Source organism: Drosophila tropicalis, unplaced genomic scaffold, assembly GCF_018151085.1.
Source record: "Drosophila tropicalis isolate 14030-0801.00 unplaced genomic scaffold, ASM1815108v1 contig_158, whole genome shotgun sequence".
NCBI classification, from domain to species: domain Eukaryota; kingdom Metazoa; phylum Arthropoda; class Insecta; order Diptera; family Drosophilidae; genus Drosophila; species Drosophila tropicalis.
The window spans coordinates 12,047,919-12,067,559 of record NW_027172602.1 but is presented as its reverse complement, the minus strand read 5'-3'; the positions used below and the strand labels follow the sequence as shown (position 1 = coordinate 12,067,559).

General features: G+C 37.3%; 1 protein-coding gene across 8 annotated transcripts in view; it reads left to right on the top strand.

The window, feature by feature from the left end:
- The window catches only part of sd (TEA domain transcription factor 1 homolog scalloped), a 53,423-nt gene that overhangs the window by 11,041 nt on the left and 22,741 nt on the right, over window positions 1–19,641 (top strand). For 4 of the 8 annotated variants that reach the window (XM_068303767.1, XM_068303766.1, XM_068303763.1 and 1 more), the window contains exons 1-2: window positions 13,893–14,061; window positions 15,052–15,534. The exons of 1 other annotated variant lie outside the window; for it this stretch is intronic. In XM_068303767.1, the coding sequence (XP_068159868.1) occupies window positions 15,426–15,534 (109 nt within the window). In that variant the 5' untranslated portion in view covers window positions 13,893–14,061; window positions 15,052–15,425. Of the gene's footprint in view, window positions 1–13,892; window positions 14,139–14,348; window positions 15,535–19,641 lie in introns of those variants that run through there. 3 more of the 8 variants (XM_068303760.1, XM_068303762.1, XM_068303761.1) reach the window with 3 other exon arrangements.

Below are 19,641 nucleotides of genomic sequence, written 5' to 3'. Positions count from 1 at the left end.
GCAGAGAGAGAGCGATACTAACCATAAGCCAGCCCATGGTCTAAAGCTCAACTTGAAATGCAATTTTTCTGCTGCTCTCGGCAGCTTTTTTTCTTTTGCTTTTCTAAGAGTCAGCGTTATTTTTGTTACACTTGGTTCTTCTCTTGGTTTATGGCCATAATTCACTACTCTCCCCCACTAACACCACCCACCTCCCGGCACTCTCTCTCTTCCCCTGACTCTATTGATATGTCACCCTTTCTTTCATTATGCCTCACCATGTAATGTCCGCGAAAATGATTCATGACGCTTAGAATTTGCTTTCCTCAAGGAACACAAATCGCCTCGTTGTCGTTGCTGGATGTGGGGGTGCCGGCGGGTGGGTGGGTGCACAATTTGATGACAACCCATATGCATACTATGTGACTTTTCACCAATTCATTCTCTGCGAATGAAATAAATCGCAAGTTCTTTGCTAAATTATCACGGTGACATGTCTTCGAGACGTGCACAAATGACAACATGTTTTCGCTCAGCCCCCAAAAATCAAATTTTATTTGCAACTAAAAACGAAAAACCATTAACAATTCCCTGTCTTTGGTTTTCTTTCTCTGACTCTCCCAAACTGTCACTCTCTCCCTCTTTATCTCTCCTCAAATGTAAAGACATTAGAATATATTTATTGTGAAAAAAAGTTTGAATCGATGTGAAAGATCCTTAAGATTCCTTGCTAAGAAAGATATAAGCGATTTTCGAAGGAAATTTACATTGCCTATTGCATACTTTAAGGCTGAAAGTTCCTTCATATTCCATCCCTATAGACATAAATTCTGCAATTGAGTCATCAGGAGTTATTCCATCCATAAGTTTACTTTGAGGCCCATTTTCCTTTGGAGTAATATTTAAACATTGGTAAAGAAGTTATCAATCGAGAGAGAGAGAGAGAGAGGAGAAAAAAACCGAATTAACCTATTAAGTGCTGTCATAATGTGGTTCGATATTGATAGCAAATATTCTTGACCCAAAACGTGTGTGCGTGTCCATTTTGGCCTCTGTGATGTGCACACTTACCAAATGCGCCTACTACCTCTTATTATTATTATGCTAAATTGTTGCACTTATCAATTAAATGAGCATTTCACAAATTCGCACCTTGTGATGGAGAAGGATATATGGAGAAATGTTTTGTGTGTATGTGTGTGTGTGTGTCTGGTCTCGCATTGTCAGTCTGTCTGTCTGTCAGTCAGTCAGTCAGTCACTCACTAGAACGTGTTCAACGTGCTCATTTGTTTGGCGATGATGTGTAATGTCAAGAGTGTCATAAGCAACTTAACTTCAGAATTGAAATATAAATACAAACGAGCATATAATATACATACAAATGGATGTACATACATATGTACATACATATATACAGTTATACAAACCAAGGTATATATGAAATATGAAAGGTATTTTTCAATAATAAATAAATATATTTCTGCACTTGAATGCTCCATTGAGAGAAATGCGAAACACATGGGACCACAGACCCATCAACATCATCATCATCATCATCATCATCATCATTATCGTCATCATCAAATTCGACCACAACAATAATCAACATGGACATAAAGGAGAGGCTGCACTTGCTCCCGTCCGGGGTTCATTTGACCAAATTAATTATGAAGTTAATTACGAATGCAAGTGAAATTCCACAAAAAATAATATATTGCAGAACAGAATGCGAAATGCAACAAAAAAAAAAAAAACAAAAACGGCAACAACAAGAAAAACGAGAAATACATATATCAACATACATATATACAAATCCATACATAAAGGTATATCATTTGATTCCCATACTTTTGCCCTTATCTGCATCTTCTCCCAATCATTCAAAACGATTTCGTCAATAAAGGACTAAGCCAAGAGTTATCGGGAAACAAATCAAGACAATCTATTAAAGAAAACGAACAAATGTTTGTTGTCATTAATCGATCTATATACTGACAAAGAACGATAGTTGCCAAAAGCAATTTCGATTATTTATGACATATCGATAATTTAGTTTGGGGTTTTTAGCGATATTTTGGACCAATCGAAGCCATCGATTTTGTATTTATCAATCTGTTTAACGTATAGATTGAGATATTCGTCGATATATTCAACATTAATCGATTATTAATAAAACGAATCTATCTCAATCTAAAATCAGCTTTAGATATCTATCGATATATTAACGATATCGATATGAAAACCCAATTGAAGCTTTATTTTCAAGCTGAATCTGTTTGGTAATCAATTTGGTAAGCAAATCCGTCATTGAAACATTTCCCGATTTCTCAGTTGCAGTTGAAAATTGGAATTCAAACAAAATTGTTAATTAACATGTGTGCGTGTGGGTGAACATGTGCATACACACACACACGCGCGCACACACACGCGAACACAGAGACACAGATATTTGGCCAAGTGTATGGGTGTCTGTTGGTCCATCCCAATCCTGTCAAGAGTTGGAGTTGAATGCAGTTGGAAAGCTGGACATTTAAATTAACAACAATGAGAGAGAGGCGTCTGGCCCGCTGCCTGTTTGATTGCTGCCCAAAGAGGACCAAGAAGACCCAACAAACAAACAAAAAAAAGAAACACAAAAAACCAAAAAAAAAAAAAAAAAAATGTACTCGTCCGCACCAAAAATTTCGCAACCGAATTCAAATATCAAAGAACAGACTGTTTCATGGGGAAGTCAAGCTGGGGGTGTGAGTGACTGAATGAATGCACATAAGTGTGTGTGTGTGTGTGTGAATGTGGGGTGGATTGGGTGGCTCAATGAGTTGTATGAATGTCCTGCAATGTGCAATGCATTTTGGTTAGATCGATGGAAGGCCAAAATCGGAATAATTCAAACAATATTTAGCTTCTACTTTGGTTTTATTTTGTTGTTGGTTTTTATTGTTGTTGGCTTTTGTTTCTCGTTTTCTTTCTTTTTAATTCAACCGTGGAGTAGTAAGGAATGTTGGAAATATTTTTGTTTATAACGAAATGCCCCAAAGAATGGAATTTTTTTTCTTTAGCTCTCGCTTACTCTGCTCCTGTCTGTGTCTCCCTATCTCTCACTCTCTCCCTCTCTCTCTTACTCTTGGGTACCGTCTCTTTCTCTCACCCACACACAATGTTTCTATCTGTCTGTCTGCCTCTGTGTGTGTGTGTGTGTGTGAGATTTTCCGAAATGGAAATGCTCTACCGACAAATAGTCGGTCCATGTCCGTGTCCATGTCCATCTCCATGTCCATCCTTCGCCTGGTTGACTGACTAAATGCTTGGCTGAATGACTAACTGAATGACTGCCACCCAAACCCCGAACCCCGAACCCCTAACCCCCAACTGGGCCACGCTGAATCTCTGGATGTATGAGCCATGACACAGAATGGAATTTTGATTGTGTATATTGCATGTGTACACCCATCCACATCCTCATCCACATCCAGAACCATCTCCATTTCCTACCTCAATTCTCCATCTCATCTCATCTCAGTTGCAAAGTCAACCACTGACCAAACCGAACCAAACCAAACCAATCCCAGAGAGCAACTGCAAAAGTCCTGCCTGAGTTGGTATTCAGAAATTGGTAGAGCTGGAAAGTACAATTCACCCCCCCACCCCACCTCACCCCACCCTTTAGGGACGGGCCCTGTGTATTGGGCTCCTGGTGATTGTGCCGAAACGGTAAAATTAATGCTGCACATATTTCCCATATTCGGCTTATGCGTCATTCTTGCACTACAAAAGTCAGCACTATAGACAGACAAGCCCAGAAAGTTAGAAATCATTGTAGCCAAACTTTGAAGGATACACTGATATTGATGCTTGGATATGGATTGCTATACTGACATGCTATATTATGTACATATAAAATTTGATTGGTAAGAGTATTACAATTTCGTTTTTGAAGTGAATGGATTGAATGCAGATTCCTTTTATACATATTTTTACTTGCTGCTTGTATTTTCACAATTTTTGCTCCTTTTTGGATTTTTTTCGCATTGTATTTTTCCATGTTGGCCAGAATGGATGGACAGAGATGGACAAGAGCATCAGATTTGCTGGCCGCCAGTTTTTACCAACTACATTTTGATTTGTGCTCACCGACACAGGCCCACATTTTGATATCATTGTTATCAACTAAAGAGAAAATGAAAACGAAAAAATATTGATAATTTTGCACATACAAATGTAAATCAACCCGATAAACCCATCACAGACATTCAACAGTTTCGCCTGAAATGAAATATAGTAAGAAGAATCTTCCGCTACATATGTAGTTACTAATATAGTCAACAATCTCGAGGATCTGCGACTCAATCAAAAAGAAGTTCTTCCTTTAATATTGTTATGGGTCAAACTATTAAGACTTTCGTTTTAGGCTTACTACAAATGTATGTTAGATGTATGTATAGCTATATATATTCTTTCACAATTGCCTGGAATAGGCCTAACTAAACGTGGGTGTATCTAGAGAGATACAGTGAGGATGGGAGTGAGAGGCAGAGAGAGAGAGAGAGAGAGACGCCAGATTATGGCTTAGTTTTTGCCTTATTTCATTAATGGTAATGGAACCATTTAGTTATGTTTCGCCATGGTGCTGCAGGGGATTGTAGATTCGCCCACGGTCGTTCTCTACTATAACACACTATACACACACGCACACACGCACACACACACCCAGTCAATCCATCGCATCTGTATCTGTATCTGTATCTTCCTCTCTATCCCCGTCTACATCTCACTCTTACTCTCGGGTCTCTGGTCTCTGGTCTCTGTATGCATATAATTTTATGTATCTACTTTAAATCTCTGAAAAGAAGGAAAAACAAAAATTGAGGAAAATAAAATAAAGTGTATCTATGTATCTATTATTTGCCCGACCGCCGACCGCTTGGGACGACGCAGCGCAGCGCAACGATTTGATTTTCCTTTATTTTTAGACGCACAGAAAGCGTCTTCCTCTTCTAATTTGGCGCCGGTCCAAACAAAATTCAAGATTTTTGCAAAAATAATAGTAATAACAACACACACACACACACACACACACATACAGAAACATACATACACACATACATACGCACAACAAACAGGCAGGGCAAACGATTCCATGTTAGAGATCTCTCCACAGCTGTACGTAGGTCTATATGTATATATATTTTTACGATTCCTACGCCTATATATATATGTATATATATTTGTACTCAAATTATCTGGCCGAAATTTTTTGAAAATTTTCTTCACTTGTTTATTTATTCGAAACTCAAATTCAGGTTGCAATTGAAGCGCCAAATTATAGTATGAATTAGGCGGTTTAAGGTACGCATATGTACAAGGTATTTACGATGGAAATGTACACACACACAGAGACACACACACTCGGATGTAGTACACAAAACATTAAATTCGATGGATAGATTGACTTTATGTTAAATGTGCTATAAATATTTAACAGAGTCCAACCTAACAACTTCAAGGTCCTAGAATAGCTCTGTTAAATCAGATATGTATGTACATTTGTTCTTGTTGATTTATTTTTAAATATTAATAATCTTTTTTAATCGATCGAAAGTTATCAAGGATAAGAATTGGCCTACTAAAATGAGTCAGGATCTGAGATTTACACTTTTTTCTAGATTCTTTCCATGAGTAAGGTACTTGTGGGACCTGAGACCTAGAGGTTTTTGGGATGTATGTACATATATCCTTTTCGCCTTGTGCCCTCCTTTTGCAAACGTCAGACTTGTCCTGTCTAAAACGAACGAGCAAATCCCATGACCCATTTCACAGCCAAATTTCCTAATTCAATCAATGGAAAATGTTTCATTAAGAAAGATTTATTGTAATCAATAAAGTCAATATGACTAATATTAAGTTTAAAAATAGTAGTAAACTATATGTATTTTCTCTTAGTCTATGTTCTCCTATCTAATTCTTTGTAAATGTCGTTCAGTTGGTTAGTGGGTAATTGGGTTTACTAGATTCTCACAAGATTTGTTCCGTTTATTATCCATATCACTGCATCAGTTACGTCTTCTCGGCCACATCTCGGTGTTATCTGTAGTTTACTGATCGCATAGCTCTTGCCAACCAAACCAACCCAACTTTGTATGTGGACTCTGGTTATCGGACTATACATTTATACATATACATATGTATATATGTATACCACGAATGTAGATACGTAGACTAGTCATCCGAAAAAAAATAAACATCACTCAACTTGTTGGCGGTTAAGTCATATAAAACTTATAAATGTAGATTCTGACTCTTGTAGGTATATGGCTATGCCTAAAAGTGTTTGTGTGGCTTGGCCAAACTGTGTTATCTTCCAAGCAGCTAATCTACTTACTTGTCAGCTCGCTCTTAACTCTCAACTCTCCAATCATAAACAAAAACAACAAAAAAACAAAAAAAATGAATAGAAAAGAAAAATTCTGCTAGAAAGTTTTCGTTTTCATTTGAGCTTTTGGGTTTTGTAAGTGATTTGTTTTTGTTTTAGGCACTTTATGGCGTGCGCTTATCATCGGCCGGCACTATAAGTTTATTCACATCAATATATGTATACACGATCTCTTTAAATATGTATGCACACACACACACACATAGCTCGTCAATGGTTGATATGGATGCACCGAATCAAACCCGAAAACCGCCGTATTTAGCACAACGGTTTACATTGGATCATGGCAACCCAACAGTAACCCGGGAATTGCATACATTTTAGGAAGAAATCGGAAATTCCCTAGAAGCCAAGTAGAAAAGGGCCAATGAGTCTTTGGATTTGATTGACCAGCGCAGAACTTACCTGACAGCAGTCGCAGCATTGAGAAAATAGATAGGTCCAAACGTAGAAACCTGCTCCGATGGATGCCACAAGGAATGAGATAAATATGAATATAATTAGCCAAAGCAGAAACCACAGTGGATTGCCCATGTTTAATGTTGGTTATTTTGTTTATTATCAAACTGTATAAATTTGTTTCCGTTTTCTTTAAATTTTGTACAAGCAACGACGACGACTTTCGTCTACGAATGCTCGTCAACGATTGATAGAAATTTCCGACTTAAACCTCAACAATGATTAGGCATACATGAACGTAATAAGCATACGCTACTCGGTTATCATATTGTCAATCGGTCAATTTTTCTAAACACCCTTCAATCGGGTACTCGAAAAAGGGTATATTCACTTTAAATGCTCAAAGGAAGTTAAAATTCAATCGAAGAATGAATGGTGAAATTATATTGAAAACCTCAAACAGTGCCCATCACATGAATAGGCACGGGCAAGCTATTGTATACCCTTTCTTAAATATAAAACATTTTTAATTTATGAATGTTGTCTTTAAACACGCAGAATCGGAAATAGAACAAACAGTTGAATGACTATTTTTTATATGAACTTGGTCTAACCAGGGGCGGATCTAGATACATAGATTTAGACAATTCCAAAAATCGATGCCTCATTCTCTCTCTCTAACTTTGACTAGTTATTCAACTTATATGTCTAAATATATGTATATTTGAAAATAAATAAAATGAACGCCCAACAAATGTCCAATGCCGAGGAGGCCCTTTCGAAGGCCGTAAGTGTTCCAAGTTTTGTGGAATATGAGAAGAAGATACATTCGCTAAAGGATCTAAATAGTTGGGTACGTTCTCGGGCCTATTACGATGTGGTGGCATATATAAGTAACACCAGTGTTGCCATCCAAGGACAAAGGATGAGGGGCAAATATCCGATAAGCGAACAAATGCAAAAGCTTTGCAACATTTTCAATCGTCTCGAGCACCTGGTGAATGAGAATCTGCCGCCTGGCTGGCAATTGAAAAATCTCCGAACCCAAATGCCACCGGCCCAATCCACACGTCAGAGTTGCATTCGGTCGTATCGTGCCTGGATGCGGCACATGTATCATAATGCCTTCTTTTTGCTCGACAAGGCCCTCAATCCAAAGTGTAAATTTCTTTCTGAATTGGGTTATTACTTTTCACAAGCCTTTGGTAGTACCACGTGCCTGGACTATGGTCCGGGTAATGAGTTAATGTTTGTATTTTTCCTATGCGCCCTCTTCAAGTCTGGCATTCTGGAGGCCCAGGATACTGTGGCAGCGGCCCTTATGCTCTATGAACGGTATACACAGCTGGTCCGACGTTTGATTGTCACTTATTTGTTGCCCACGAGTGTTACACGAAAACATTACAATCTGGTCGATTTCTATGCTCTGGAATTTGTCTGGGGCGCTGCACAACTAGCCATCGATGGACCCTTCGATCCACTGTCGAGTGAGAATTCTGATATTGTCAAAGAGTTTCGTGATGATTACATGCTAATAACTGGCATTGACTTCTTGCAAAAACATCGTGGATGTCTCCGTGAGAATGCCTATCAATTGTGGTGTATACTATCGGTATCCAAGTGGACAGATGTCTACCATGGCCTCTCGACTAGTTATATCAAAGAGATTCTTGGATCGTTTGCAACGGTTACCAATTGTGTGTTTAGTGAACTTATGACATTCGATTGTATGCCAACGGGCACCAAAATAACCCATGCGATTCTCGGGAAACCACCTAGTTTTGGTAAAACTCGGGTCTCAGGCCAGGATGACCAAGAGAAAGCAGATCAGCAATCATCTGTTGACGCTTCAGAGGATCAAGTGGTTAATATATTGAAGCCACCAGTGGAATTATACATTGCCCCAAAGGCGGAACAGCTGTTTACCTATGACAATCAAACGGCCTATGCAATTGACTATAGCAACGATTTCCATGATCATCCGTTTTGCATGCCACGCGGTGAGCTACGCAAGGGAATGTATAGCACCATCGATATTAACTCCAATCAGGGTCAGGGTGGTGTTGTGACGGCAAGCAATTCAATTATCGATACTTCGACCAGTGTTATGGGCGTTGCTGCAACTGGAATCCCATCATCAATGACAATTGGATTAGGAGCAATAGAGCGGGCGACTACCACGACTACCACGAGCAACATTATTAAAGATGTTCCATCTTCGGCTTTACATTTTGGCGATCGTCTGAGTATTGCCAGTGTTGAATCGTCATCCACTGAAGAAATAGATCAAGAAAGTTCAAGCGATAGTATACAATCATAATATCTCTCCCTCTTCCTCTCTCTCTCTCTCTCCATCTTTCCCATATATATGTATGTTTCTGCGTATGCTTTATATTAAATTATATATATGTTTATACAAATACAAGAGAAGACACCCGGAGCAGCATCATAACATATAAGTTGTCTACCATCGCATCTCAGGCCCAACCCAACCCCATCTCCCAATACTCTCTGCCCCCCTGTATCTCTTGTTTAGCCCCCTCATCATCATCATCACCATCATCATCATCATCTGTGGTTTATGTTTGCTTGTCCGATTGTGCGACAACAAATGATTCAGTTGGTCTTTAACTGGAACTTATTAATTTCTATACAAATACATTGTACATATAAATGCCTGTATATGTGTGTGTGTGCACACCAACAGCTTGTCGCACGCTACTTGCTGTGCTTTTATGAGGTTTTTTTTATGACGGAAACAATAGGGTATGATGAATCAAATAGTTAGGTTACCTCGACAAGATGAAAACATGTGTTCTCTAGTCATAGTTTTGTCGAAATTTATCTCTGTCAAGTTTACCTTTGATACGAATTGGATCTGGAGTGCTGTTGTCTTAGTACCTGGACTGCTCTGCTTGATTGCATTGCTTCCACTGATTTTCTTGCATTGATTAAATATGTAAGTTGTTGCACTGCTTACAAGCATTTACCAAGTTACTATTAATCCCTTTCTATTCTACCCAATTCGAGAAGAAGCTCACTAAAATGTTTTACAAGTCAAACTGATTAAATTCCATTTTGGTTTCATTTGAATAACATTAAATCAAGCAGTTCTTAGAGTTTAGTGTTGAGCAATTGTATTTACTTCACACTGTTAGTGTTGGGTAACGTAATGTAAAGGTATCACTTTTTCAATTTCGAGGGGTAAAGCAAATTCGTTTCTCTTTATAATGCTCCCTTCTAGTTCACTGGTCTTTTCGTTCATTTTTTTTTTTATTTATTGTTGCTGCCTTTCATGCAAAATGTTGACTTCATGAAGAACAGCACATCATTGTTATGGCAGCTGATATGTACATACATACATACATCGCAGATACACACATGCATAACATGTAGGATATATGTATATGTATGTATATGTATGTTCATATATTTGGAGGATGTGCGTTTCGTTCTGTATGTAGGGGGAGAAAAAAAACGTACTTATAGGCTTACAAAAAACAAATAACTACGTTTGTAACCGAATCACCATGATTCGCATATGTATGTATGTACTTTGATGAGTGGATAAAGTTGTGAAGCTGTGGAAATTGTCATCAAATGTTAATCAAATTTCATGAAATGGCACAATTCATGTATGTATACATACAGTACAGTGAACACTCTTTAAGGGCGGATCAAACGATCGTCGTTCGAGAGGATTGTTATAACAAGTCATCTGACTTAACTATTTGGTTGTTGTTTTTACATTAATTTGGTTGAATATGTTTTACTTGATGCATGGTATACCAAAGTCGTTACGACAACTTACTTCACTTAAAATGGCTTTAAGCATTTAGCAATTATCGGAAAATTACCAATGAGAAAATAACGTTGGGAAAAATAAACTATTAAAATATAAAAATCTATAATAAATCTTACAAATAAGTTTATATGTATGTTTACTTCAAAAGTGAACATTTAGTTAAGATTCAATTCATTCAAGGTTTCTTATAATGCTAATTTATTTATAATTTTGTAGATATAATAATTAAAAGACTTTTTAAATGTTTTCGTAGAATTGAATTCGAAATATATTTGTTTTCTATTTTCTTGTTGTGTTGTTGTTGTTGTCCCCCACCGATCGAACGACCAATCGACCAACATTTCCCCATACAAAACTTGGCTAATTCAAAAGCATGCCGACAGCAAAAAGCAACAACAACAATAGCAACAGCAACAGCAATTGGCTACCGCTTGGTCTGGTCTCTTCTGTTGTCAGTGGCGCACACTCATGGTGGAAATATTTCAAAAATTTCTGTTAACTAACAGAGTTTGCTGCTGTTAGGAGATCGATCGCATTTTTAGCCTAGTCTTTGGTGGGGGGAATGTATACAGAGAGATGTAAAGCTCCAGCTCTCTCGCTTCGTCTCTGTATGCCACTCTCTCTGCCATCTGACACACACACAGATGCAGAGACAGCGAAACAAAATGAGAGAGAGAGAGAGAGAGCGCATGGTTAGAGGGGAAAAAGTTAACAGATCAATGGCAGGGGCATGAAAGCTAGTGGAGGGCGGGGAGGGTCAGGTTATGAAAGAAAAACTTGTTCCCTTCATCTAACAATAAGCGCGACAAGATCAGACGCTTTGGCCGCCCATTTCCTTCATCATTATCATCAGTTGGTCAACCCAAAACTTGAATACACTTCAAATATACAAAGATATACATATGTATGTATGTATGTATGTATGTATCTTTGTGTGGATATGCTGACCCGGTGCATTTACTTTTACTCCTTCACTCCACCTGCAGCTGATGACAAAGTCTTTGGAGTCTGGCGACAAAAAAAAAAAAAAAAAAAAGCTTTTGCTGCAATAGTCTCAGATACATATACATATATCTATATACACACGGATACATATGTATGTATGTATGTGCCTACTCTTACTTGTTTAACATGCTTGCCACTCTCGTACACACACCCACACACACACAGTACAGAGTGACAAACAGACATCTGTCTTTCTGTCTGTCTGCTCCTTCCTCACCCCTCGCCATCCCACCGTTGACTGTCTTTCTGTCCATTCTGTCCTCCACCTATACCATTAACTCTATTGTATTACTAAAACAACAAAAGCAAATCAAGAATAAAACACAAAACAGAGAAAAAGAAAAAAAAAATAATAAAAACGATTGCCACTTTATTATCATTTATTCCGGTAAGATTTGTCATCAAAATTTACCCAATTCATTAATGATTAATTTAATTAACGTACAGATGTGTGTGTGTGTGTGTGTCAGTGTGTGAGTATGTGCATCAAGTGTGGCTTAATCAAGTGTATTAACTGACCTTTAGGAAATGATAGCCCAGTTAATGCATTTGTATATCCCATATCCTTAATACCACAAATACAATAATCAATATTCTTTATAGTCCTTAATTATATAAAGATAGTTTAAACTGCCTCTAAATCTATAGAGAGACAATTAACTTTTAAACTTTGTGTTTTCAATCATTTCACAATGTTGCCAAATTGTCCAATTATTCAAAATTTAAAGCCCCTAGTTAAACCATCAATTATGCAAATTATTCATATCTAAAGGTTTTCTATATATAGGAGATCATTAATACTGTTTAACAGACAAATATATTCATCTATTGAGTTTGTCCATATTCTTCTTTTAGAGTCTCATTAACAATATTCAATCTTCAGACCCAGGAGTTATGCGTTTTCAAGGAGTTTTTAGAAGTAATATGGATTGATCCCAAACTTAAAGCGTTTCTCCAAAACATACCTTAAGGATTATGGATATCCAGAAACAATCTACAGAGTCTACATACTATCAACCTACTAATAATCTGATATCTAAAGGATCATATCTTTTTTGGGTTGTATCAAATATGTCTATATGCATATTATTAACTTGATGAATTGACTTGTCACTATATTTATATAGGGATTCTTGAAGACGATCCAGTTCGCATCGAATACATTTATTTGATTATGCATCAGCTGTTTTTCCCCACCCAAAACGCAGGAAACTAAAATTGAACCAGTTCCACAAAATCTCGAAATCATTTTATCTTCTCTTTCGCTTTCGCCCCATCTCTTTTTCTCGCTCTGTCTCTGTCTCTCCGCTGCTGCTGCTGCTGCCGCTGCTGCCTGGGTGGATACAACAGGTACAGGTTGTACGATAGCGCTCCGACATGGCGCGGTACTGAGTACTTTGCTTTTTGTTGTTTTTTTTTTTTTTTCATAACACACTCACACACAGGCGCATGTTCTTGTGATTGTGTGTATTGGTTCTTCTATGTTCACAACAACAAGTGAGCGAAATCGAGCGCAAAGTAAATGAGCGGCTGCGCTGTATTAGTCACACACACGTATCAAAGAAAAAAACCAGAGGGCCGGAGCTAACTCCTGCCTTACCGAAGTTTGTATACCCTTATAAGTTATTTTCTTACGTTTCTTTCTCCTCGAATCGTCTAAACGGATAAGCACTTTAGATAAAAAACTAACGATTACGGGTGTATCATAAAGTCATCCGATTTTAATTAACTTTGCCAGTATTATAGATTAGGTTAATGACCTAGTTTGTTGATAGTCTCAGAAGGAACTAAGAAGTTATCGATGATTCCTTAAACAAATGGTTGTCCGATCTTTATAAAAATTTGGCATAGTTATTTTTATAATTGTCGCATAAAAAATAAACAAAGTTTTTGGCGAAAGTTTTTGTTTTGACCGATTGTTTCTAATATATAGTGGTTCGATTCGCGATCTACAATGCCTGCAATATATAAGGAGTTTCCGTTAATCGAGATGGACCGACACGAAACTGATCAACAATATATCTACACTTATTTTGTAAGGGTATAATAATACTGAGCGAAAGAAGAATGGAGAGAGCGCGAGAGAGCGAGCGTGCTGCTGTGTTTGGGGCTTGATCGCTTCTGCACATGTATGTGTGTATGCATGCAGTCTCTCTGTGTGTGTGTGAGTGTTAGTGAGTGTGTGTTAGACCAGTCAAACAGGCAACAGAGACCAGACCAGACCTGGCCAACCCAGCTACTAGCTACTGGCTCGTTCGTTCGTTTTTGTATTGATTCAGATTCAGTCGATGAGTTTCTCTCGCTTCTGCGCGTTGCGTGTTTCGCAGTGTTTCCGCGATTTTTTCGTTGTCGTCATAAGCGTTCGTTTCACCGACCCGCCCCGCCCCGTCACCACCATCGCCACCGCCCCTCGTTACCATTGCCACCGCCGCTTTGCAATAAAGTGTGTGCGCCCTGTGTTTCTTCATCTCTCTCTCTCTCTCTCGCTCTCGCTCTATCGCTGTGTGTGTGTTTGCGCGTGTTAGTGTGCTTTTATTTTAATTTACTTTTTTTTTTTGGTTGTTGTTATTATTGTTGTGTTCTGCTTAAGTTGCTAAATACATACATACATACATAGATATTGTATGTACAACCAATACATTTACATTTATCCCTCCCCCCCTCCGCCCACTCTGTTTCTACGCTGGCGCTTTCTGCATATAAACGCATAAGTGTGTGTGTGTGTGTGTGTGCTGTATCTGTGTGTGTGTATGTAGAGTTTGTTTACTTGCAAGAAACATGAAGAACAATTTATCCAAAGTAAGCTAAAAAATTTTTAGGAATACCTCCGCGAAGGGAAAGAAAGAACGAAAAAAAAAAAAAACTATCGAGCAATGCAATTTTACACAAAAAAAAAACAGAAAAACAAAATATAAGTACATACATACATATTTCATTCAACAACAGAAAAAGTGAAGAAACAAAAAAAAAAGAACGCCAGAATTTAAGCAGAAAGTCTAGAAGAATTAGCAAATCGCTTGGCGCTCTCTGCTGACTTGCTGCGCCTTTTTTCTACTGAAAAGCCAGAACCACACACACACACACACACATACAGTCGCCACCACGACACGCACATAGAAAGCTGCTCACACACACGCACACACACAGATATACATAGATACATACATACAACGCGCAGACGTTGACGGAAATCTGAGAGAACGAAGAAGAAGGGGAAACGACGACGATCTTCAACAATCTCAATCCGCAAAACTTCATTGCAGCTTTTTTATTTTTATTTTTTTTTCTGTTAACCCCCACCGATTTACCATTACCCCCAACCATCACACACACACACACACACACACACACGCACTGCCTAAAAGGGGGGAAATCAAAGTGTCAGTGAAGTGCAAAATCAATAATAATAATCATATCATTTCAATTTCAAAAGAAAAGCAAAGGAAAATCAAGTTAAAAATACACAAAATAAGAGAAGAATAAAAAAGGAAAAAGAAAGAAAGCAAAAGCAAAAGTGTTTAAAAACGCGTTCCGCCGAGGCGTGTGTTATCACACACACAACAGAGAGTTGTTCTTGTTGTTGTTGTTGTTCATGATAATAAATACACAATCATCAGAATCGCAATCGCAAAGAAAAGAAAAAGTGTCGCCCGCGACACTCAACAGTGACATCATCAGCAAGAGCAACACACACTAAAATAATCATCATCATCATCATCCGCATCCGCATCGACAAACATCCTTTATCTAAGGAGCAGCAGGAGGAGCACCGGCTGAACCACCACCACCTGATCATAAACGGGCTGCATGAAAAACATTACCAGCTCAAGCACTTGCAGCACTGGCCTGCTGCAATTGCAGAACAATCTCAGCAGCAGCGAATTGGACGTTGTTGGCAAACCAGAGGCGACGGCAGGTGCGTTTCTTCTTCTTCCTCATCATTATCAACATCTTCTGCAAAAGATCTTGCCTCCTTTTTGTTTTTGTTGTTTTCTCTTGTTGTTATGTTTTCCACCAATCATCATCGTCGTGTTGTTGGCCCCCTTCGTTTTTTTGTGTCTTGAAGATGGCTCGCGACCACCTAGGGGTTTTTTTTTTTCATTCTTTTTGCATTTATAATCATTAATGATGAATCATTGCTATCTTTAAGAGTCGTAGCTACACACACACACACAGGGAGAGAGAGAGAGAGTGTAAGAGAGATGGAAATTGACGTTGCTTAACGAAAGGGCAATCCTTGACCTCTAATCTTTGGCAACAATAGAGTTTTCCTAAGGTCATGACATGTCTTCCTCCTCCTTCTTTGCATTTTCTGCTCTTTGATCATAATGAAAACAAATCTCAGAATGCTTAAGCTGAGCAAGTGATCCAAATGAGCAAGTGATCAAAATGAATGAGTTGACTTTGAGAAAAAGCAAATACTAATATTAAACAAACGAATTAGATAATTTTTTCGGCCTTTCAGAACATTTTCGATTTCTTTTTCTTAAGCTATTTATCCTTAGGCTAGTTTTTTAAACTTAACTTCGAAGGCTTTCGTTTCCAAGTGTCAACCTCATCATCTAATTAGATGATTCTCTTTTATTTCTCTTCTTTTTTGTTGTTGTAGGGTACTAAGTCCATGTCCCAAGCACATGACAAACTAAAAAATTAATAACTATCTAGAGTTGAGACTTTTCATTCTCGCTCTTTCTCTCTCTCTCTCTCCCTTCTTTGACAAGTCATTCAATTAAATTTATATAGTACATACAAACATAAAATGTTAGTGCTATTAAAAAGTGTAAATGTTGTTTTTTGAAATATTGTTTTCTTATATTGTTTTACCCTTCTTCTTTCGTTACTCTCTAATCGATTATGTTAATCTTTGGTAATTAAAGAACAATTAATAGTTTTTCTTTAATATGTGTTTGAGGTTTTGTTTTGGTTTGTTCTACAATGAATTGGTTTTTTATGAAAGGCTTAAATCTAGGGGATTTCCCCCTTAAGCCAAACAAAAAACGCATTTAGATCAATATCTGTCGAGAGTTCAAATAAAAGGTCTTAATGGTTTAACAACAACAACAACAACTGAAACAGAGTTGTTTTTCAATGCTTTTTTTGTTGTCTTGTCTCTTGGTTGTCCTCTTTCTCCTTCTTGTCGCACTCTTTATCCTTTTGATCATAGTTTGATTTGTGGTTCTTCTGCAAACTCTTTCTCGTAGCTTCTCTCTTTCATTTATGCTCTCTCTCCTCCCACTCCCGCTCTCTCTCGTTCACTCTCTGTTAGTTGATGGTACACGCGCGTTCTACGACAATAAAAGTCAACAGCAAACAACAAAGTCTCGATATTGTTGTTGTTATTGTCGATGGATGGTGACAAAGACGCGAATGCGCGATATGTTTATGTTGGACTTCTTATACAGGTTTCAGCTAAGTGTCTCTTTGTATGTGTGTGTCTATTCAAGCGAGACGCACACACACACACACATAGAGAGAGAGAGACAGGCTAGATTTACATGTGTTTGTGTCAGTAGGTGTTTTTCCAGAAGAAGCAGCAGAAGGTGGGGTTCACAGAACCCTGTCGCATCATCATCATCATCATCATCATCATCATCATCATCATCATCATCATCATCATCATTGTCACAGTGTCTTGCGCAATATCTTTTTCTTTTCCCCATACATATGTATGTATGTGTGTCTTTTACTTTGGCGCCCAAAATCGTTTTTCAATCTCTCCCAAATATCGTTGGCTGTTGTTGTCGTTGTCGATTTTGCTCTGTTATCGCGCTGTTATGCAAATTAGAGACCGATCCATGGGATGAGGATGACGATGAGAATGAGGAGGGGGGGCCCACAGAGTTAGCAGTCGGTCCACAGACAAACAGTCCCATGGTTTGGAGTCGGATCAGGTCTCTCTCTCTCTCTCCCTCTCTCTCTCTTTCTGTTGGCCAAGTCAGCAATAGCGCTTCAACACATTCGACTTCTTTGACTTGGACGTGTGTGGATTTCTAGCAGGCGAAACAAAAAGTTGTCCTACCAGTTTTTTTTCTTCTTGTTTTCTGTTTCTTTTCTTCTTTTCTTGTATTTTTGTGTTTCTTCTGCTGCTGCTGCTGCTGGTTTTTGGGGCCAATCTTTTTATTTATATACATATATGCACATACATAAACACACACACACACACACACACATACATACATACATATAAATATATATAGATATACATATATCTTTGTGGATATGTTTTCGATTAACTGGCTTTGGGCCTAGTTTCGAATTTGCTTTTGTCTTTTGGCTTGAATGTTGTATTACGCAATATTGGGGATCTGTTCTACACACACACACACACACACACATGCACACACACAGCTAAACATTATGTAGGTGTGTCTGTTTGCATTCGCATTTCCTTTTTCCTTCTCACTCTAAGTCACAACAACTAGTTAGTTAGTCAGTAAGTATTGACTTAACGGTAGCCAGCAGTCATCTCCTCCTTCACCTTTTTTTACCCCACCTACCCCTACCCCCACCGTCTTCTCGGTCAATCTTCAATCTCAAGTGCCATAAACCAGTTTTGTGCCTGTCCCTAAGAATATTCACTTCCTTTTGGATTTCCCCTTTCTATTAGCACAAATGATGAAATATTAAATACCAAATGAAACGAAATAAATTATTCCATCCATCTATTGCTTATAGCAGCTAATTTTTAATTAGTTCAACCATTCTTGATGAAACAACAACTTAATATACACACAGAAATAAATAGATGTATTTGTATATATTGTTATTTTTTTTTATACATACATATGTATGTATGAATATTTCACTATCGACAACACAGAAAATGTCTTTAATCAGAAATAAACATACATATGTATGTACATCTATGTATATGTACATATGTATGTATGTATTAAGGAAATATGCTTCCGTAATCAAGAAAAAAGCAAATTTTGGACTAACCAATTCCTAGAAATCTATCGTATGACTCGTATATCTCAGAAATGAGATGCTGCTGACCAAGAATTGACTTTTGAGCAAATCTTTGAAATGTATATACATACATATGTACATACATATGTACATACACACATATGTACATACATACATCTATATCTATGTATATATACTCTTAACTGTATGTGTTGTTATTTCCCACTAAATCAAAGTTAGATAATGAGCCATAGCAAAAAAATAAAAAACAAAAACAGAAAACAGAATATTTCTAATTTCTTAAATAAAAAGCTTTAAAAAAGTTTCCAACTAACTATTTCTATATATAGAGGATTAAAACATGTAACGATTTCCATTTCTATGGATTAACAATCAATTGAATTGAAATGTTTAATAAACTTCTGAACTTACATTCAGAAATGTTTTCATAAAGGATTAAAAGCAAAAAGAAGCCTTTTGTCAGCTAATAAATTTGAAAATGAATAAGAAAATGTAATAATTATAGTTTTTAAATTGATTAATATACATATAATAAATTAGAAAGAATTAGAAAGAACCAACTGAAAGTCAACTTAAATTTAAGAACCAAGTTTATTTATAAGCCATAGTTTTGGGCCAAAAATGTCTATATTTACATATGAATGTATGTCTATATCTACATACATATGTATGTACATATATCTATGTCAGATTCTGTGTAATCTTCATTGTCCTTGCTCGCTTCATTCCTTTCTCCATCTCTCAGATCAAAATACATTCCTTACTTAAAAACATATGATTTCCATAAATTGTTAGTTTAAAAGTTTATTGAGATACTTTTTCACTTGTTGAGAAAGTGAGAGATCAGCTTCCAGCATAATATAGAGATTAAATAGATATGCATCTTAAAAAACAACAACAATTTGTTGTAAAGTAATTCGATTTAACGTTCAGATTAGACATATACTTAGCATAATGAGTTGAAATTTTGTGGCCATTGCAGAGATCTTTCGAGTCGAGGGTCGTTGAACCCCCCCGTCGTCCCCCTCCTCCTCATGTAAAAGAAAGAAAAACATGAATGAAGTTTTGTAGAAATTTTTGGATTACCATA